Raw genomic sequence first — 22,280 nt, 5'->3', positions numbered from 1 at the left:
TGTGAGCTGTTCGACAATACCAACAAGCAGTTGTAGTATAGTGGTAAGTATTCCCGCCTGTCACGCGGGTGACCCGGGTTCGATCCCCCGCAACGGCGCACCACCTTTTTTTAGAGTGTATTTTCTTCCCAGGGTGTGTGAACTATTATATTAAAAGTATCTGTATATAATTTAAACAAATACAACGTCCTGGCTCCGCCTCTGCTCCTTACTTTAATTAGAGAAGTTATTTTCCTCACTTTTAAGCAACTTGTGTTCAGGAAACTCAGCGACAACTCAAGTTTACAAAGCGGTACTTGCAGGTGTTGTTTACTTGGCATGGCAAGAGAGGAATCAAAGAATTTTCCAAGGAAAGAAGAGGAACACAGAGTAGATTATAAGGCAGCAGATTGTTCAGGGTGTTCACCTTCACGGTAGTGGAAACAGGAAGTTATACAATGCTCTAGCTAGATTAAACTATAATCCCTAGGAAGGTTGTTAGATTTTGATTTGTGCAGGTAGGAATTTGATTTGTCATGGTAGATGCTATCGGATTAGGAGAGGAGGAGGAAGTAATATAAAGGTTTCAGTTTTGATTGTATATATTTACCTTGCTAATAAAGTTCATTAGTTACCCAAAAAAAAGGAACTTGTATTCCCAGAAAAAATGTTTTCCAAAAATTTTTGACCAACCGAACATGAGAAAATTGAAAAACATTTTCTGCATGCCGAACACACCCCGTTGATTGGCATTTCACCTCAAATACTCCTGTTTTGTTTAGGAATAGTCTTCTTGAACTTGACTTGTGTCTCATACCCAGTGGTACAAAACCATGACTTATTATTCACCTTGAAGGTTATTATAGTTTAATTAGTTTCTTCTCCGAATCATTCTTGGCACTAGGTTTTCTTCCCTGTATGGATTTTTATTTTCTATGTAATACATTTCTAGTTTGCAAAACAAATATGCTACTCTAGTGGAAAAGTAAATTAAAGCAATGTAGCAGACTTGTAGTTATTGAATATTTGTGTACCAGCATGTTTTAAGACTTTATATGGATGGTATTATATTTTGGGACTTATTGATATGGTTCGGATTGACACTCGAAGAGCTCGGGGGTGTGTCGTGGGAATCAAAAATGCATTTCATCAATTCTTGGTGCAATTGAATCTGGTGCACCAATGGGACCGCAATCATGAAGAGGGTGAGGTGTTGACTGGTCAATGAGAACTTTTAAAATTTCTCCATGATCGCGATACGTTGACCGTGAATGCGGAAGTCATAAAGAATTGAGCCTCCGCAATTGCGAGGCCTCCATTGAAGAGGCGTATCTAGTACTCTAGGTAGGGGTTCCCTAACTTTTAATGCGGAGCATAAATTTGTGTAAAAAATTATTAAAATTGTAATCAATAGTAGATATGACCCCATAATTTTGAAATATAATAGGTTCAATGCCAAAAATTTAAGATTGAACCCATAGAGTTTAAATTCTGAATCTGCCTCTGCTCCATCGCGTTTGCGAAGGTTTGAGCAGAGAGTTCAAAGTCAATATTCTCCGCAATGCTTTGTGTCAATTTGGACCGGGATCATGATGGACCATCCATGATCGCTACCTGGAATAAATTTGAACAATGACGAAAAATCAGATCATATTTTTATAGGATGCTTGTTGCGATATATGCCAATTGTCTAAAGGGGCAGCCCGGTGTACTAAGCTCCCGCTATGCGGGGGCCTAAGGAAGGGCCAAACCGCAAGGATCTATTGTACGCATTCTTATCCTTCATTTCTGCAAGAGGTTGTTTCCATGGCTCGAACCCGTGAGCTTCTGGTCACATGGTCGGAACTTTACCAGTTACGCCAAGACTCCCCTTCCAATTGTCTGCGTAGCTTAAACGCATTGACTACCTATATGCATCTTCTTATGCACTACTGTTTTCGTATTTTTGAATGATGAGATGAGATGGTGCTGGTTTCATGCTGACTTGTAGACGGTCTGGTCCGCACAGTTCAGCTAGCCACCATTATGGACGGTTTGGTGCCACACACAGGCGGTTAGTGTGAGGTAACCGTTGCCTATGGTAGGCCTATTGAAATGCATAGATGACATTATTTGATTCGAGATACTAAAAGGTGATGTGTATATTTACTACTGTTTCATTTATACATGCTTTTACTATTGAGATGTGTGATTACTGTATTTGTGGCAAGCATGATATTTGAAGGACTAGCTCCAAGGGTATGACAAGGGGCGAGTCAGAGATTTTACTCGGTCCTTGTGGCTCACCAGTTACCGTTTTGTGGAGATCTATCAACTACCACAGCTGCTGATCCAGCTGACATGAGCCAAAAACATTTATCATGCTGGCATTTCGGTCCACTTCCTTAAGTTTTTCCTTGATTTCAATTGTATTTCTAAACTCTATTATTCGAATTTATGTGTGATTCTCTTTGACTATATTCTGTTGGGTTTGGTTGCATTCAGCCTTTGTTCGTATTATTGAGTTGTGAATTCATCTTTGAATGTGAGAATGCCTTACGAAGTCAAATGGTATCGATTCGCCTAATAGATAATAGCTCTATAGATGCCAATCACGGCTCATGAAAATGGTACGCCACATATGTAAAAACGTTGATTTTACCCATCTCTTTGCAGACTCGAGAAAGATTGCATGGAAATGAACCAATATGACCCAAAAGCTGTTGGAATAGAACGGAAAACAATAGCTTTTTAAATTTCCTGTTCAAATATTGTAACAGAAAAGCTAATGAAATCCCACGTTCAATTAAAGGCTACGTAGAGTATAGTTTCTTTTTTCTAACATGAAAAGGACTTATACCATCCATAGAACTCAAACTCATGGAAAACATAACTGTGTGGTGAGTCTGAAATCAAATTAACAAGATTGCTTCACCATATGACAGTCCTTTTTGTTTATATTTTTGTAACTTAGGTAGAAAAGAACAGATTTTTTTTATTTTTTATTTTTTAAAAAAGTTATCTATTTGTTAGTATTTCTTATCATTTGCGGACAACTCTATGTTGCTCTAGGCTTTAAGAAGACGGCAGGTTTTGGCTCAAACCTTCTCTAACACAGTATGAGATGCAAACATTTGGGAACATAGTCATGCACTAGACTCGATACAAGTCCAGGACTGATACAAACTTTTAGTATAAATATCCACAATCAACTGATGTTTTATTTAAATTCTTCAAGCATCACAAAGACTCAACTACCTCATCCTTTAAATAAAAAAGTTTATAAGGAAAGAGGAGAGATACTATGCACAAAGATTAACACGCTGACAGGCGATACTCATAAGTGTAATACTCAATAAGGTCTAAAAGACCAACAAAAAAGTTGTTTTTGCTTGGGACACATTTGACATTGGATTATCTGATTCTATGTGATGTATGGGGTTCCTTTGACAGCATTAGAAAAGCTAAGGCTGATCAGAGTTATGCCCTTGATCCTGATGCATGTTTGAAGGTGATGTGACTACTGGTATGTCTAAGCTGTTGCTCCTTTCTGTTTCAGATGCTACCTCTCTTACATCAGCTATTCTAGACTCCGTTTGTTGAATATCACTCCACTCACCATGTCCAATCGGCTGATGGTCCGTTTGATCTACTGCTAGATCAACTACATTCTCTGGAGGCACAGGATCGACTGCCCTAGAAACGCTTAGACATGCTTTGTCCACGTTCTCTTCTGATAAATCCACATGCTTGGTTTGTGGAAAGTTATTAATACTACTTGAGCAAGACTCCGTCTTTTCAAACACTTGATTCATATCTACCTGCTGCCTGTCAAGAGGAAAACATTGTTCTGAGAATGAAGCAGAAGTAACTTCGAGAACCCTACATTTGAAACACCCACCCTCCCAAACGCTTAACCCCTCTCACTGTGTTAAAGTGAGAGGGGATACACTCTACAATGGCTGGGGAATAATGACTCAACTCATGATTTTCACCATGTGGATGTGAAGCTACTAAGATACATTTTCTTTTGAGTAAGGTAACATAGAAGCTTACTAAGATACCAAATAAAATAAAATAAAATGTCGTTTAAGCTTGTAAAGCAGCACTTACAGAAACGTTTATGCTAGAAGATTCATCCTCCATTGGTTAACGCAAATCATAGTTACTATTTCAGCTGCTTTAACTTTTATGTCTATGATGTATCTCTACTTAACTCTATAAGCTCCTAATGTCTAGCTAAAGAGAAGTAGTGTTCTAAAGGTACTCTTTCTTCAAAAAATAATTATTCAAAAAATGTACATTCTTCCTACAAAGATTAGCTTTTGATTTGACATGCCCTCCCCCAACCTTCTTCCTGCTCTAAGCCTATTTAAATGTAAAATGGATGAAATTTCATGTAATATGTTCAAAGAAATCAAAGCAAGGCAAAAGGTTTGTGCAAACAATAATAAACCTTGTTAATTGTGCTTGCAACATATTCACATATGCCAGCAGTTCTTGCTTCTCCTTTGCAGTAGCAGCCTCTCTTTGTGCGGCTTCTCTTATTCTAGCTTCCGCATCAGCCTCCGTTACTCTGACCTTTTCTTCCGCCCGAACAACAGCCCCTTCCAGTATTACTGCCTGTTCTCTAGCTTTTCCGAGCTCGGAACGCCATAAATGTGCTTCTTGAATTGCTGAATCTCTCTGCTTTATCAGTTGATCCATTTCCTTACTCAGGGTCGTAAACTTTTCTTCGAACTCCCTTAGCTACAAATATAACATTCAAGAACATGACTTGAATACGATGTAATAGCTGATCGCCAATGATATATGTGTTATAACTGCAGGTAATGATCGAGTATTAGTACCTTGGACTTAGATGATTCCAGTTGCTTTTCTGAATCTCCCTTTAAGCGCTCAACCTCGGCACAAGCAATTTTCCTTTGCTCATTCATAGTTTGAGCTGCAGATGCAGCAGCCTCTGCGGCTTCGGCAGTTTCAGATAGTTTATTTGCTAAGTCTTTAATCGTGGAATCCCTTGCACGTATTTCCCTGGACAGATTTTGCAACTCTTCATCCTTAACTCTCAGTGTCTCCTGCAGTAGACAGTCAATAAAGCAATGCCTTTGTAAATTTGTCATTCAGTTTGTTGTTGAGTTGGTAAATAAAGACAACAAACATTACTGATTACAAGGAACAGGAAGAAAAAAAGGAAATCGCAGCACTTCCTTACCTTCATTACTGACAGGTCATCCATTGGGCCATCAGTTGTGCGGCTCATCATTGTTCCTAACGCATTTCGCATCGCAATCTGCAGCGCTGCCTCAACTTCCTTCGAAGCTTCAAGAGCAGTTGAATTAGCTGCCGCGACTACAGTGGCCACTGTTCCCAATTTTGTTGACCCATTTCCACTTAATGAGTTCACAGCCTCTTTGTGAGCCTTTAAGACGAGCTGTGTTGCACTGATTGTACACATTGGAAGAGGAAAACAAGAAGAGAGTGAAGATGTTATCATAATTAAGATCAACAATCTGCTACATCCTGTACAAAATATTAGAAAAAGAGAAAAAAAAGGAAAAAGGGGAAAAACAAAAAAGAGAGATAACTCTGCCTTGTGAAACTTAATAACATAAAAATCTCTTCTGTGGACATCTAATTGAGTTTACAGAACAGCAAATAAGAAGTAAAAATAGCAAACGAAATGAGGCTGGCATATGTTAAATGGAGTGCCTGTGTGAACACTTCATTAACTCAGTCTGTCTAAATAAGGGAGAGCAAAACCTCCAAACCCACTACCCTAGGAAAAAGGATCTTCTCCCTCCAAAAAAAAAAAAAAAAGAGGGATAAAAGAAAGCTGCTACAGGAGCTCAATTAAACTTATTTAGATATAATCTATGAGGTAGCCTGTTACACATTCTTTTAGGAGGCTTGGCACTATCTGTTTCAAGGTAACAAACTTGAATGATTCTCGATTTTGGGATTTAAGAATGTAGATGAACATATCATTCACGGGACGAAGATATGGATAAAATAAACGTAACTTGAGTATGGTGTCCATAAAATCTAATTATCTGACAATCAAAACCCAAATGAGCATATTTAGGGAATAAAAGTAAGAGTCTCATACTCTCATGATGTATGTTCTGTATATTGTTTAGCTCGATTATCCTAGAGTTTGATGGTAATTTCTCTTTTAAAACGAAAGGTAAATTTTATTGATAGGTCCCAAGATCATACAAAGTACAAAAGGAGGGATGATTCTTTCTATATATAAGGAATACAGAAGGCTTCAGAGTATAAGTCACTCACAACATTCCTTTTGTATCAAAGAAAAGATGCTTTAAACATCTAAATTTCACATGACAACTGAGTTCTTTTTCCCTTCAAAACCTCTTCTATCACATTATGCAAGTGGGAATAGCATTCTGCTAGCACTGTCTTTGACTCTTCCAGATCTTCTGTCCATTCCAACTACTAATTACTTGCTGTAGATTACCAGGCACGGCCTACTTAACTCCAAATTTATGAACATGGTCCAAATTTACCAAGTATATTTGCAATGTAAGAAGATAAACTGATTCATTTGGTTCTTCACATATGAAACATATACTGCAGATGACAATGCCAATTCTTTGCAGACTATCACGAGTTAAGCAAGCTTCATCTGCTGCTACCCAAATGAAACAAGCAGCTTCGGCGGAACTTTTGTTTTACAAATTATTTTACAAGGCCAATCCACCTTTTTTTTTTTTTTGAAACACGTAAGGATTTTGTAGATGTCAAAAAGAAAAAAAGCAACCACTAATATGGTGCTTGTGGGATTACATAATCTGGGACCCCCCTCTACAAAAAGGCCAATCCACTTTCAATTTGGTGGTTGGAATAAAATAAGAAAGCGTGAGTCAACACGGTCTGTTTTGAAATGGTAAAAGTGATTTTAAAAAGTTAACCATTGTTGCTAGGCCAACAGTAGAAAGAAAAATGAGATGCCCTAGGTTAACAAACCAGCTGAACACATATACATGCAGCCACAGTCATGTATCTCGTGTCCTTTCCCTTCCTCCTCTTATTCAAACAAAGTCATTGTCATTGTTTCATCATTGATGGCTCACCCACATCATGGTAGCATCTTAATTCTATTAGGATGGCAAATTAAACTTTAAAAGGAAATGGAAACCTATAAAAATAGTTATCCCCAACTATCAACACGTGATCTGATGGCAGCCATACAGCTGGAAAGTTCCACAAAGGCTTTGGTCCCCTTTTTATTCTTTTGAATATATGTTCAATTTGGTTAGTTAAATGAGTACTAGGGAAAAAAAATCAGCTATTTTACATTGTTAACTACTGATATTGCTCAATCACATCGTGTTCTTTACCTTGTATTCTAATTACTGCACCTTGCTCTGACAAAACAACCAATACTTTATAACATCCTAAAGGACTACAGAGAGGTAAACGGATGATTTCATTAATGCGGCGCAATATGAAATCAGTAGGAGTTTCTTCAATAGACCATCATCAAGATGAAGCTACTATAAAAACTATATGTAATCTGAACAATATCTCCAAAACTAACTGATTAGTATTTGCACGGTCTATCTTCGACTAAAGAGCATTGTGTTGTCGTTAATTGAGGTAATAAAGAACAACGAGAGGATTGTAGTCTCCACAGCATTAAGGAAAAAGAAAGTATTGACAACTTACTGCAACGTAGATACCCAAGCCCTAGCTGCACCAGGGGTTTCTGCGCATAGGAAGTAGTCTTTCTTTTGTGGAGTGCCAATATCTGAGTACAGTTAAGGATAAAAGAAGTAACACAAAAACTTCCGAAACGGGTGCTACAACTTGGAATTCCCTATTTATACCTCAGAGAGGGGGGAGAGAGCAAGGAAAATAGGACAAGAATCTCAAAAATCAAAGTTGGATACAAAAACAGCAGCCATCATATTTTGGCAGTCCACTGAAATCAAGATACAGGGAACAAGAAATAAATTGTATTAGTCATCAGGAAGATAATCCAGTATTTTGAAGAATCAAAATTCTACTCATCAAAAAATTATTTTATGAACTTACTGGAAGTTTACAGGAGATAAGGATATCGTGCTATTGGCATCGAATATTATGGTACCCTTGATTGTTGGCTCATTCCTCTTAGCCCTAAAACCAAATGAAAGAAAACTTGAATAGGGGCAACTACCATATGATAAAATTTAGAAACTATATGAAAATGTCTAGTCCAACAAAACCAACTTGTATTCCATTTTTCCAGTTGTTGGATCCAATATCACCCATCTCTCGTTCCACTTCCTCAGCTGTTCAAAAAGCCAAAAGAGTTGTCAATTGGCAAATCAGGAAGTTTCTAAAACTTTGAACACATAATTGAAACTAAACAATATAGAATGACAAATTTTACGTCCATCTAATACACTAAGGACCCATTTTTATTTTTTGAAACAGCTAAGGACCCATTTGTGTTAACAACTTCACTTCCAAATGTTTCTTACTTTATTCGCAAGTTGAAGTTTGTTTCACAAGTTCTGGAAAAGAATTTGCATTTAACTTAAAATGATTATTTAATTTCAAATAGTGGGTTTAAAGGTGTATTTCAACTTCAAAATAGATCATTCATGAGACGTTTTTTCCTAAAAACTACAGCCACAGGTATCCAAATGCAACTCAACTTCCACAAATTATTTTATCTACTACAACTTCAAATTAATTTCTTTTTCAACTTCAACTCAAATAAGTCTAAAGACCTCATCAAGCAACACTGGAATAAAGAGATAACTATGACTTGACTTAGGGACAGCTCAGCTGGATGCCACATGGTTTACATTATCTCCTTAGTAAGTGAAATGCATTCTTCGGTGTAAAGCTCTAGGGAATGCAGTGCTCAAGTGATAAACATTAAAATCAGCAACTGGCAGTATATTGAGAAGTAATTTAAATTGTGGAGCCACAAATAATTGAGGCTGTTTGCAAGCTTCCTTCTGCGATATGAAGGATATTTCTTTTATAAGTTTCTGTCGTATGAGAGAATTGAAGAAGTGTACCATGAGAATCACGTTTTCAGGAAGATTCTTTACCAATTTATCTCTTTTGATAAACAAGATTCTTTACTTTGTTAATACATCTTGTATGCAGAGGTTTTCCTATCGCACCAATCAATTATTATGGGCACTAGAACAATTTGGTGCTATATATCATCACTCATATAGAATAAAGTATACTACACAACCAAACAGAAAAAGTAATATTCCACAAAATCTTGGAACAACTAGCATTTTCATGCAAGGTCTTACAATTTTATCCTAGTTTAGGGAAAAGTTTCATGCAAACTCTTAGGATTTCTGAGATCAACTCATCCCACTTTGAGCAAATAAATATTAGGAATAAGAGGTGGATTAAACCTAATCAGATTTACTTTGACCCAAAAAAAAAAATAAGTTGCAACAACAGAACATTAGCTACTGTCGCATCCTTATTTGTTGTGATCATAAATGTAAAAGAGTGGACTGATCTCTATACTCTTGAATGGGTCTCCTAAACAACATGTCCAAAGACATTTGGCTTCCATCTCTTTTAAGAACATTAACTACACTAGCATCCTTGTGAATTGTGATCATAAATGTAAACGAGTGAACTCAACTTTAATAGTTGCAATCCTATACCCAGTGTCTCAAGTAAAATTGAATACATTTGTCATTCTCAAGTGTAATGTGAATGCATCTTGAGAACTTATTACATCCCTTCATAATTCCAATAAACAAGCTAGTCTTGTACAAGGTTATGACTTTCTCCAGGAGGCATCCATAAGTATCCACATTTTACCAGTATCACCTTCACCTTCCTAATCCCTCCTGGCAAACAAGTCTTAACAAACATTTATTTAATAAAGATTGATCGAAGGTGCTTAAACTATGTATACTTAAGCCTCCTCCCTCCACCAAGGCTGCTATTGTGTGTCATCCTACCAGATGGTATTGCCTCTCTCTCACTCTCACACTCACCCACCTTCCCCCCAAGAAATCCCTCATTAATTTCCAGTACTCACACTAAGGTGAAAAATGAACTAGGAGATAAAATATGTTGAGATATTTGACAGAGTCAACTTGATGAGAGTCACTTTTCCACCTTTTGAGGAATATTGCATCTTCCAACCCTCCACTTTTCCTTTCATCTTCCAACCTTCCTACCCGATGGTATTGCCCCTCTCTCACTCTCACACTCACCCACCTTCCCCCCAAGAAATCCCTCATTAACTTCCAGTACTCGCACTAAGGTGAATAATGAACTAGGAGATAAAATATGTTGAGGTATTTGACAGAGTCAACTTGATGAGAGTGACTTTTCCACTTTTGAGGAATATTGCATCTTCCAACCCTCCACTTTTCCTTTCATTTTCTAGTATCACTGGTTTCAGACTTTGGTGCCTTTAACATTTCTCCACATAAACCAGTTCAAACATGTGGTAGGAAGATAAGTCCTTGGTACGCACATATTGAGTCTAGTTCCCCGTGGATCTGCACCTTCCTGAACCCAGAATTTCCTAGCACCACGTAAACTTCGTGCATAAGTACCTAATTTTCGTCTATGTAGTTTCATGAAATATCAATGTCATCTGCAAACAAGAGATAAAATGTTGATACATAGCTCCTAGACCCTCTTCACTTCAAACCTCCTGGCCTTGGAAGTTGATTTGGAAAGTTAAGATTCCTTACAAGGTGGCATGTTTCACTTGGTTAGTGGCTAGACAGGCTGTTTTAACTCAAGATAATGTGATGAAGAGGGGTCGTCAACTATGTTCCAGATGTTTTTTTTTGTGAAACTGAAGCAGAGATGATTAATCATCTTTTCTTACACTGTAAAGTGGCAGAACAACTTTGGCAGATTTTTCTTAATTTGAAGGGTCTAAAATGGACAATGCCAAGGAGTACAGTTGAAGTTCTAGCTTGCTGGAACAGAGATGGGAATCTGTCAGGACACAGGGAGAGATGGAAGATTGTCCCGGCCTGCATCTGGTGGACAATATGGAAGGAGAGGAATCAGAGATGTTTTGAAAATAAAAGTATCACTTTCCAGAAGTTAAAAATGAACTGTCTAGTGTTTTTCTATTTTTGGTGTATTCATGAACTCCCTCAGGAGGCAGAGGACATAGCTAAGATTTTAGATAGCTTATGAAGGAATAGGTGGTAGGTTTTGCTTTTGTGACTACCACTTGTAATTACTACGGAAGTACACTATTGGTGTATTTCTCTGTTCATAATAGAAAATAGAAATGTTAACTGTTCAAAAAAAAAAAAAAAAAAGAGGCCACCCTGATACCTTGCAGCTCCTAAAGGATCACCCTGATACCTTGCAGCTCCTTAAAAACATCAAAGACTCCTTAACCATAAAAGGAGAATCTCATCATAGTTATGCAGTACCTTATCCAATTTCTCCATTCATCTCCAAAATTATTGGACAATGTAATAAAGGTGAACATAAATCATATTTACATGACAAAAAGTAACAAATCTATGTATGAGATGCACAACTTTATAGATCAAACGTTCCAAATTAATATCTCGTTTTGCCATGTTTCTTGGAAATTAGAAGTGCTTATTTTTCAAAAAGAAATAAAAAGGTACTTTTGTTGAAAAGTTAAGGTGTTGCACCAAATTTTTATCAAAGTGATTCTGGGAGTAGTAGAACCAGTTTATCTGCGAGAAGTAAACAGAAGTTTGTAACTTGCCTTTTGGAAGCTAAGCAGAAAATTATATTTTTAGGGGGAAAACCCTTACCAAAAAATTATTTGACCAAACTATCCCTTTTTAATTTAACATACCAAACTCTCCTTTCTTACATCTTAAGTAATTAAATGTGAAAAACTTAATTAAAGTCTATCATAAATATATTCAAAACCATTTATCAATTTAAATAATACCAATTGTAAAGTGAACATTTATATATCCTTTTTCGGAATTTGCACACAAAAAGCATGGACTGTTGTTTCTCTATAATTGAGAAAGCGTTTTTTTTATTGGGGTTTTTTTTATTGGAATAACTGAGAAAGCATTTTTTGAATAATTTGACCAAACACAAACTACTACTCCCCCACAAACTACTTTTGAATGAAGCTCCATGGGAAAGAAAGTCAAACAAAAATAAGCACATTATGAAAATTTGTCCAAATGGGCTCTAACTCAAACTAAAATATAATAAGAAACCATACTTTCACATTCCTAGCATAATCTTTATCTATGTGTGATATAATCATTATTGAACATTATAATTAACCATATGACTTTTGTGTACCATGAAATTGTAAAATTTTCATCAAAATCAAGAAGCCTCGAGCAGAAACTACGTGGGCGTTTGGCCATAAGAACTACGTGGGCGTTTGGCCATAAGAATTATTCACTTTATTCCGGAAATTTTTTTCACTTTTTTCACTTTTCAGCGTTTGGCCATAAGAATTCCGAATACAACTTGAAGTTGTATTCCGGAATTCCAAAAACAAAAACAAAAAATTGTTTTTCAAAAATTTCACTTTTTTCACTTTTTTACAACTACATTTCAACAAAAACTACAATTTCAAAAACTATGGCCAAACACAACTCCAACTCCAACTCCAACTCCAAAATTCCAAAAAAAAAGTGAAAAAAAATTTGGTATCTATGGACAAACAGGCCCTACGACATTTGGTGAACACTCAAATTTGGGTTAAGCATGACAAAGATAAACCAAACATGCTGGATTGTGGATAATTTACTGCTAGGACCTGTCTCTCCTAAAATTTGAAAACAAAAGGCATCTACTTATAGCAACGTGGTGGTTTCTTTTTTGATGGGTAATGATTAATTTTATAAATAGTGTAACAGAACTAAGATAGTGCATCAACATTTACAGATTTTAGGCCTTGATCATATCTAACATGGTATTTATATCGTTAATAAAGTCCAGCTTGCACCAAAAAGCTAGCAAACAAGATGTCTGTGTTTAAGGCTATGTATGTAGCTTTGTTTGCCTTGAAACATTCTATTGTTTCTTTCAGTCCATATTGTCCGCCAAATGACCACCGGAATAGTGTTCCAAACTGTAACCTTTTTCGTGACGGAAACAGATCTCATAGCTGTTTCATTTGCCCAAATTAGAGAAGATAAACATCATTTCCAGTGTTTGGAAAATAAGGAGCTCTTCTTTCCCCACTGCTTCCCCCAATGACTCCTCTACCCCGTTAAGAGTGTTCACATCAAGCATTTGCAAAAGTTTCCATGAAACTTTTGCACATAAATTATACTTCTATGTATATTTATTAACATCTAAATTGCAAATAACAAAATCCTCATCAAAATACCGTCCGGTACTTACTTTTAAAAGTTAAACTACAGGAAAGGCTGATTGCGCAGTCAAAATATGGTTTTAGGGGTGGAATTTGTGGCGTCAACCCATCGGTTTTATCGTTATTCTAGTTTCTTCTCTAGCCGAGTGTGAAAGATTACCTTTTGATTTACCAGAAGAAGAAGAAGAATTAGTAGCAGGGTATCAAACCGAATATTCAGGTATCACATTTGGTTTATATTTAATGTCTAAATTGCAAATACTCCCTCCGTCCCAATTTATATGACACTGTTTCCTTTGTAGTCACTCCCAAAAAGAATGACATCTTTCTAATTTTTTTTTTTTTTTAAAACAGTTAACATTCTATTATAGACAAAGCTACACCAAAAGGTGTACTTCAGTAATACTTACAAGTAGTGGTTACAAAGGCAAAACCTACCACCTAGGACCTTCACAGACAATCTAAAACACTGACAATGTCCTCAGCCTCTTGAGGAAGGTCATGAATACACCAAAAGTAGAAAAACACTAGACAATTCATTTTCAATTTCTGGAAGGAGACACTCTTGTCTTCAAAATATCTCTGGTTTCTCTCCTTCCATATTGTCCACCAAATGCAAGCTGGGACAATCTTCCATCTCTCCCTGTGTCTAGACATATTCCCATCTCTATTCCAGCAAGCTAGAACATCCAATGAACTCCTTGGCATAGTCCAACTGATTCCCCTCAAATTGATAAATATCTGCCAAAGTTGTTATGTCACTTTACAGTGTAAGAAGAGATGGTTTATTGTCTCTACTTCAGTTTCACAAAAAAAGCATCTGGAACAAAGCTAAAGGACTGTTTTCATCACTTTGTCCTAAGTTAGGACAGCTTGTCTAGCCACTAACCAAGAAAAACATGCCACCTTGTATGGAATCTTCAGTTTCCATATCATCTTCCAAGGCTAAAACCCAGGCTGAGGCCTTATATATTGTAAGCACTTATAAGCAGATTTGACAGAAAAAGTCCCTTTTTTCTCCTTCAGCCAGACTAGACTATCTTCATTAGTGGAAAAATGCTTGAAAAGTTCAAGGGTGCTTCAGAAATCTGTCAACCTCTCCACTTCCCAATCATTGAGTAGTCTTCTGAAACTGAGATTCCACCCTTGGTTGTCCCTAGCTTCCAAGATTGTTGCCCTCTTCTTATAGTTGGAGCAAATATTCCCCTGTAAATGATGTGATTTCCCTTGTAGATTTCATTAGCTCCCTCTCAATTGCTTAACAGCTTTGAGTTTTTGCTATAGGTTTTAACTCCCAGATCTCTTTTTTTTTTTTTTTTTTTTTGCAATTCTGGAGTTATCATCTATTTTCTTTGTAACTCTCTTGGATCTTCTTGATGCCTTTTCAATACAGCCTCTTACTTCATCAAAAAAAAAAAAGATTGTTGCCCTCTTCTGTTGGTTCAAGTTATATATATCAGGAAACATATGTTTTAAGGAATGTTGCCCAATCCAAACATCATTCCAAAAGGATGTTTTCCCTCCATTGCCTACTTTGATCCTGGTATTTTTCCACATTTTAGGCCACTGATTCCTGATGGTTCTCCACAAGCCAACACCATAAGGATTCTCCACTTCCTTTGTGATCCATTGCACTTCCATTCCATATCTTGACAGGACAACCTGCTTCCGCAAAGACTGTTCATTTGAAACAAATCTCCATAGCAATTTCAACAGAAGGCTTTGGTTTTGTGTCCTCAAGTTCTTAATACCCATTCCTCCTGCTTGCTTACTGGATGTGACTGTCAACCACTCCACCAAATGAATCTTCTTTGTCTCACTGTTTCCTTGCCATAGGAAATTTCTTCTCATGGTATCCAGCTTTTCAATGACATTCACTGGCATGGGAAATACAGACATCATATAGGTTGGCATGGCATCAAGAACACTGTTAATAAGAATCAGTCTACCTCCCAGAGATAGGTATTGGCTCTTGCAATTAACTAGTTTCTTTTCACATTTCTCCAGCACTGTATTCCAGATATTCTTAGATTTACTCTTAGCACCCAGTGGCATGCCAAGACATGTAGTAGGAAGTTCTCCAATTTCACCTTTCTAAATTTTGGTAACAATTTTACTTTAAAATTTCCATTTTACCCTTAATGAAATGATTTATAGCCACAGATTTCTTTATGGCTTGTCTTAAACCACAAGTTTCAACAGTCTTCCTTTCATTCTTAAACTACGTGCCCGGTCAAACACCGTCATATAAATTGGGACGGACGGAGTAACAAAATCTTCATCAAACTAACATCTAGCACTTACTTTTAATAATTAAACTATTGGAAAGGCTAATTTTGTGGTAGAGTAATCAGCTCACTACCCACTAAAATCTTTCCTCTACATAGTCCATTGAGAAAATCTTTTAAGATATGCGTTAGAATTCCAGCATAATGAGCAGTTCAAATTACCATTGACCCACATGATCTGAGGGTAAAACAGTAAAATCACCTCAATCACAACATAGTTGTGGTCGATGATACCAATTCTCTACATCCAATTCGGCTATATTAATCCATTTCTTTCCAATACTAGTAAATGATTTTCCTTTTTAAGACAAAATTACCAATACTTACAAAAAAGGAGCAATAAGAAGGGGAAGGCTTACAGTTTCGGATCGTTTGAGAAGTGGGCCCTGTAGTAAATTCCTACCAGAACCAGAAGCTAATTGGCGTTTGATCTTCTCTAAACTTGTCTTCGTATCTGTATCTCCCTGCAAAAGAAAGAACCCCAAAATTATAGTGTTAGTCAGGAAAGTGATTTGGGGTATTAAATTAGGGGAGGGTGAAAGAGAAATCAGGGGGACTTGCCAAAGGAGCTCCATTGGTAGCCATGGGAAGAAGGAAGATGCTGGTGGAGAAATGTGCAGAGAAGGGGTTTAGTTAGAGAGGAAGAAAATAGGGAGCTGTAAAGGGGCAGATGGCAGGTTCCTTTTTTGGTTGGACCTGTTGGTGAATCTTGACGGCCTCCTGTGAATACTTTTTTGTTTATTACGCAGGTTGTTAAAATATGATTTAAGTTACCTATATTGATTACAATTTTCCTATTTTGTCCCTAACGTGGTATTGAGGAGAGTGTAATTTATTGGAGATGGATAAGAATAATTTAGTAAATTATATTTATATTTGTGATTTCTTAAAGGAGGTGTAAAGAGGAAAGTGGATAAATAATAGGAAGCGGAGAGAATACACGTTGCAACAAGGGTATAATTTAACCTATTATAACAAATTTATTATTATTATTAGAATACTAGTTAATATTTGTCAAAGGTCATTATAGTTTTCAGTGTTTTGATATACAAATACTATTAATTAACATTATTATTATTAAGATTAAGAGAACTTAAAAACTCGTTAAAATGTTTGACACAATTCTACTCACATATATGCTTTTTGTATGTATAGTATATCAAAGTCAACTTTACACGTATCTCGAACATGTATATATTACTTTCTTTATCAAAACTCAAACTTTAATTTTTATTGTTTTGCCTTTATTTATGATCATATTTACGAAACGTTAGTTTTATATTTACAAAACATAACATTACAAATCAAAACATGCTTTATATTTAAAAAAAAAAAAAATTAAATTATTTTTTATTTTTTAAAAATCATTTTTTAAAAAAATATTTTTTTATTTTTTTTAAAAAAAATATTTTTTTTTAAATTTATTTTTATTTTTTTTTAAAATTAATATTTTTTTTTTTTTTGCTCAAAAACTTATGTATGAAAGTTGTATGAAATGTGTATATCTCGCTCGGGACTTAAAAAGTTTGCTCGAAATTTAGTGTATGAAAAATGTATGAAATATGTATATCTCGTTCAAGGCTTAAAAAATCAAAATTGTGTGTATGAAAACAATATGAAATTTGTATCTTGCTCATTTTAAAATTTCGCTCATTTTCATGTATAAAGTTCATGTTAGATTTACGTAAAATTAATACAACTACAACAACATTGTATATAACTTTGATACAACATTCATAATCGCTTTAAATTTTTGTGTATGAAATGTGTATATCTTGCTCAAGGCTTAAAAAGTTCGCTCAAATTTTATGTATGAAGAACGTATGTGTATATCTTGATCAAGGCTTAAACATTATGCTTAAAATTTTATGTGATTTAAATGTGTATATCTTCCCTCAAGACTTAGAATTTCATTCACATTGTTTGTATATAAATTTCATATTAGGTTTAAAATTAATACAACTAGTAACAATTTTCATACAATATTCAAGGCTTAAAGTTTTCGCTCAAAATTTTGTATATGAAAATTATATTAAAATTTTTGCTCACACATACACATTTCATACAACTTTCATACATAGAAATATGAGGTAATTTTTTAAGCCATTGAGCAAAAAAAAAAAAATTAATATTTAAAAAATATATATAAAAATTATTTTTTAAAAAAATAAAAATATTTTTTTAAAAAAAAATATTTTTTTTATAAAAAATATATATATTTTCTGGAAAAAAAATAAAAAAACGAAAAATATATGAAAATCCGTCATGTTTGTAATATATCGTTATGTTTTGTAAATAAGGAAAACTATCGTTACGTTTCGTAAATATTTCTCCTTAACATGTATATATACGTAGTTTTCCCTTTATTTATTCAAACACTAGTCTGCCATAACTTATGGAGCCCGTTTGAATTAGCTGGAAAAAAATAATTTTTAAGCATAAGTGCTTAAAGTACTTTTAAATATTGAAAGTTATTTTATAAATAAGCAGTGACGTATTTGAATAAAAGTATTTAAAGGGTTTTTAGAAGTAAGGATAATATTGAAATTAACAGAAAATATAAGGGATAAAAGGGTAAAGTTGTTGGTCAAATCAAAATGGATATTAAGCCAAAAAAAAAAAAAAAAGTTGGGATTGAGCAACTTCTTCGTTTTGGCTTATCTTAAGCACTTTTTAACTTAATTTAAGCTGTTTTCTATTTTTGCCAAACACTCAAATAAGTTAAAAATGGCTTATAAGCTGATTTGACCAACTTATAAGCCAATCCAAACGGGCTCATAAACGTTTTTCCTAGTTTTAACGATTGCAGAATAATTTAACCATCTAGTTCTTCTATCTTTTGATTAGATAATTCAGTTATCATGACTTATTTTTCAAGTATCTTTTATATGTTACACTAGTCAAATTAACCTATAATTTTTTTTTGGAATAAGGCATAAGAACCCCTAAATTATGACGAAATTGTTAGTTGCGCATCTAAACTATGTGAGGGTCCTATTATCCCCCCTCGCCCAACAACCATACCCCCACCCCAACTACCACCTTAATTTTTATACCCCTAAACTATGCGAGGTCTTAATAGTCCCTTGAACTACACGAGGGTCCTTTTACTTACACCACCCCCCCCCCCCGCTTCCCCGATTTTAATTGCGAAGGTTGCACTAGTTTTTTGTGTTTAACCTGTTGTGCTATTAAGATGATGTTATTGCACAATTAAGTGTATTTTTGCATTGATTTTGTACCTATGAAGGGCGCATCACTCGTTTTGATATCTATAGAATTATTCCTAATATTTTGCACAAGTTTCCTTTATTTATTGGGATAAGGCACTATTACCCCCCCCCCCGAACTATACCCTAAGTTCCTACGACACACCTTTTCTTTCCCGGGTCCTATTACCCCCTAAACTATTTTTTTCCTTAATTCTTTGCACCTTTAACGATGACGTGGACCGGTGCGTGCGAACACATATGTTAAGCGCGTAAGGAGTAAAAAAGAGAGAGTTATAACGAATGGGAACCCACCACATGTCACTCCCAAAGTCCATTTGAAGACTACTTCGTCCAAAACACACTTAATTTCATCAACTCCATTACAAATTTTCACCCATTTGCAAGAGCGATTTTGGTGGCAAATTTTTCCATTTTCGATCGGTAAGTTAATTATCGTGTAAATTCTTAATCTTTTCTCCCTCTCATGTCGAATTTCAAGTTTAGGGTTTGAAATTTCTTCCCCAATTTACGTATGAAATGTTAGGGTTAGGAATGGCGAATAGCTTGTTGAATAAGTTGTGTATGGACGAAGAATATGCGATGCTCAATGTCGAAGTGCGATGCAAACATGACATTTTGCTGAAAATGCAGACTTCTTGGTCTGACGCAATCCCGGAAGGAGATTTTGGTCTTGTCCTCACTATGGGGTTTGTGTTCATGTTCTAAATTGGTTGATTAATTTTAGTGTTAGTGTTAATTTGAAGTGATTGTATTCTTTAAATTTCAGGCCACCAATTGCAAGTTTTTCAAATGGAGAGATAAGCAAAGTGTTGAGGAAAGATCAAAGTTTATTATTCCAAGATAGGTGAACAAAATCAAAGAGTTAGAAGAAAATTACAAGCGTGTTAGGTTGCATTTGGCTGAGCTTGAAAGTTTTAAGATGCAGTATGATAATCTCAACATGAATTCACTTGAACTTGAAGATTCAAAAGAGGATGAAATTCAGTTGGATGAGCTTGAAAGTCTTACCTTTAATATGATAATCTCAACATCAATTCAGTTGAGCTTGAAGATTCAAAAGAGATAGGTGATTTGAATGAGGTTGAAGTTTCAAAAGAGGAGAAGAATGATTTGGATGAGCTTGGAGATTCAAAAGAGAAGAGTAATTTGAAAGAGAATGATATGAATGAAAAAAGAAAAGCGACTCGTGTAGGTTTAATAGAACAGTCCTTTGGTGTTTGATGGTTTGTGTATTTGTTGTGTATCTTAGTGGTTTAATCCAAATAGGCAACTTGAAGAAAAATCAAATGAAGTTGCCATAGTACTAATAGAACCTCATTTTGGTAGTTGTAATGGAACTTCAATGATCTCGGATAGGCTAAAGTTAGATTTGTTTTGTTGTAAAGTACATTTTGGTATTATAATGAAGCATGACTTGTTTGGTTTATCTTACTTTTCTTGTTGGTATTATTTGAGTAAATTTTGGTAATTTTCTTTTGTTATTGATTGAGCCAATTATGGCAGAATAAGATCACATATAGCAACAGATTTTGTTTCAAAATGTTGAGATTTTGTCCAAGTATTTTACACCAGATTTTGAGTCAAACATGCACCAGATTTTGTCCAAAAACTGCACCAGATTTTGTTTCAAAATGGACCAGATTTTGTCCAAGTATTTTACACCAGATGTTGAGTCAAACAAGCACCAAATTCTGCCCAAAAACTGCACCAATTTTTGTTTTAAAAGGGACCAGATTTTGTCCAAGAATTTTACACCAGATTTTGAGTCATAATGCACCAAATTTTGAACTAAAACTGCACCAGTTTTGAGCCAAAACTGCACCAGTTTTTGAGCCAAAGCTGCACCAGATTTTGAGCCAAAGCTGCACCAGATTTTGAGCCAAAACTGCACCCGATTTTGAGCCAAAACTGCACCCGATTTTGAGCCAAAAAAGCGCACCCGATTTTGAGCCAAAACTGCACCAGTTTTGAGCCAAAACTGCACCAGTTTTTGAGCCAAAACTGCACCAGTTTTAACATCAACTTTTGAGTCAAAATCTGGTCTGTCAAAACCTGAACAAAAACAACACTTAAACATCAACTTCAATCATCAAACATCCAATACATAGAACTCACATTCAAGATCACATAAAACTGCTGAAAACAGGAATTCAACATTGCATATAAATACTAGAATTCAGTACCATTTTTACAAGAAAATATAGTTTCAAAATATTAAAAAATGGTACATCTGAATACCTTTTACCAACATGAACAAAACGATTGCTTAAAGTCTTACGTAGCTTTGACATTAACAAAATACAGTACTTCTAAATTAACAAAATCAACATTTGATATCAACATTATAGCTTCCTTAGGTCTCTTAGCAATGAAGGAGTGGTACTTTTACTTGCATTGTTTGAACCATTAGCCCTCGCTTGATCTCTAATCTCTTGAAGCCTTCTAGTTGTAATTGATTTAGTTCCTTTCCACTTCAGTCCACTTGTTGGTTTGAAACCAATATCACCAGTTACATCGACGGATCTTATTATCTTTCTTGGTCCAGTAGATACAATTCTCTGACTTGGTAGTCTAGGCTACAAAAGAAGATTTAATAAGTTGAATTTTTTATAAGAGAACAATATATATAATGTAATATATCAGTACTTACATTAAAAGTTGTGACCCCATTCTCAGCTTGAAACACACCCATTCCCATCACCCTTGGCCTTTTATATGGGGTTGTTGCCACAACTTTTTTCTTTCCCCTATTTGCAGTAGCTGAACTAGGTGCATCAGATGAACTAGAAGCAGCAGATGTTTGAGAACCTCTAGTTCTTTTTGAACAACCAGCAACTCTTGAAGGCATTTGAGGTGCCACACTTGGTGTTGTGTTAGGAGCAGCAGATGTTTGAGAACATGTAAACCAACTTTCAATGGGATGATTAACATCCCTTCCTACACCCCTTCCCCTTCCTCTAGCACCTCTAGTTCTGTTTGAACAACCAACAACTCTTGAAGGCATTTGAGGTGCCACACTTAGTGTTGTGTTAGGAGCAGAACATGAAAACCAGTTTCCAAGATCATGATGTGTTGCAGTTGGTGGAATTTTAGCACCAACAGAAGGAATTTCAGCTGTTTTCTTAGGTCTTCCTATCCCTCTCTTTGCAGCAGGATCAGCTTCAGTTGTTGATTTCTAAGATTCAAAAAACAAAACTTATGTCAATGATACTAAATGACACACACAAAATTAACAAAGTAGAAAATTACCTTTGGTCTGCCTATCCCTCTTGATGAACCTGATGGATTTGAAGCAGTGTTAGGTTGATCATGTGCAGTGCTTGTTGATGAAGCAGTGTTAGGTTGAACATTTATTCCATCACTCATTTTCAAAGGACACCCTCTTGTGTTGTGACCCTTAACATAACAGAGACTACATGTCATTGTCATACCAGTTTTAGGCAATTTACCACACTTCTTGGTTTCAGTTGCCTCTTTCGTTCTCTTCTTTTT

At 35.5% G+C, this 22,280-nt stretch overlaps 1 protein-coding gene across 1 annotated transcript; it reads right to left on the bottom strand.

The window, feature by feature from the left end:
* Window positions 1-3,304: 3,304 nt before the first annotated feature.
* On the bottom strand, window positions 3,305-16,271 carry LOC132068715 (uncharacterized). The gene is made up of 10 exons (XM_059462393.1): window positions 16,113-16,271; window positions 15,915-16,015; window positions 8,194-8,255; window positions 8,017-8,100; window positions 7,872-7,903; window positions 7,648-7,729; window positions 5,174-5,402; window positions 4,809-5,036; window positions 4,415-4,707; window positions 3,305-3,786 (listed from the first exon to the last, which is right to left on the bottom strand). Exons 1-10 carry the CDS (start codon window positions 16,138-16,140, stop codon window positions 3,423-3,425), a joined length of 1,503 nt encoding a protein of 500 aa, XP_059318376.1. The 5' UTR covers window positions 16,141-16,271; the 3' UTR covers window positions 3,305-3,422.
* Between the last annotated feature and the right edge of the window lie 6,009 nt (window positions 16,272-22,280).

The sequence above is a fragment of the Lycium ferocissimum genome, chromosome 8 (genome assembly GCF_029784015.1).
Source record: "Lycium ferocissimum isolate CSIRO_LF1 chromosome 8, AGI_CSIRO_Lferr_CH_V1, whole genome shotgun sequence".
NCBI lineage: Eukaryota > Viridiplantae > Streptophyta > Magnoliopsida > Solanales > Solanaceae > Lycium > Lycium ferocissimum.
Note: the sequence above shows the minus strand (reverse complement) of the source record. Positions and strands in the feature narration are given on the sequence as shown.

Bases quoted from the DNA above. Each gene is read 5' to 3' on its own strand.
- LOC132068715 (XM_059462393.1), bottom strand. From the start codon at position 16,140: ATGGCTACCAATGGAGCTCCTTTGGCAA. The intron at 7,904-8,016 runs GTAAGTTCATAA...TCTTGATTTCAG, and splicing joins TTATCTCCTGTAAACTTCCA to TGGACTGCCAAAATATGATG. The intron at 3,787-4,414 runs GTTTATTATTGT...TCCTCTTGACAG, and splicing joins TTGCAAGCACAATTAACAAG to GCAGCAGGTAGATATGAATC.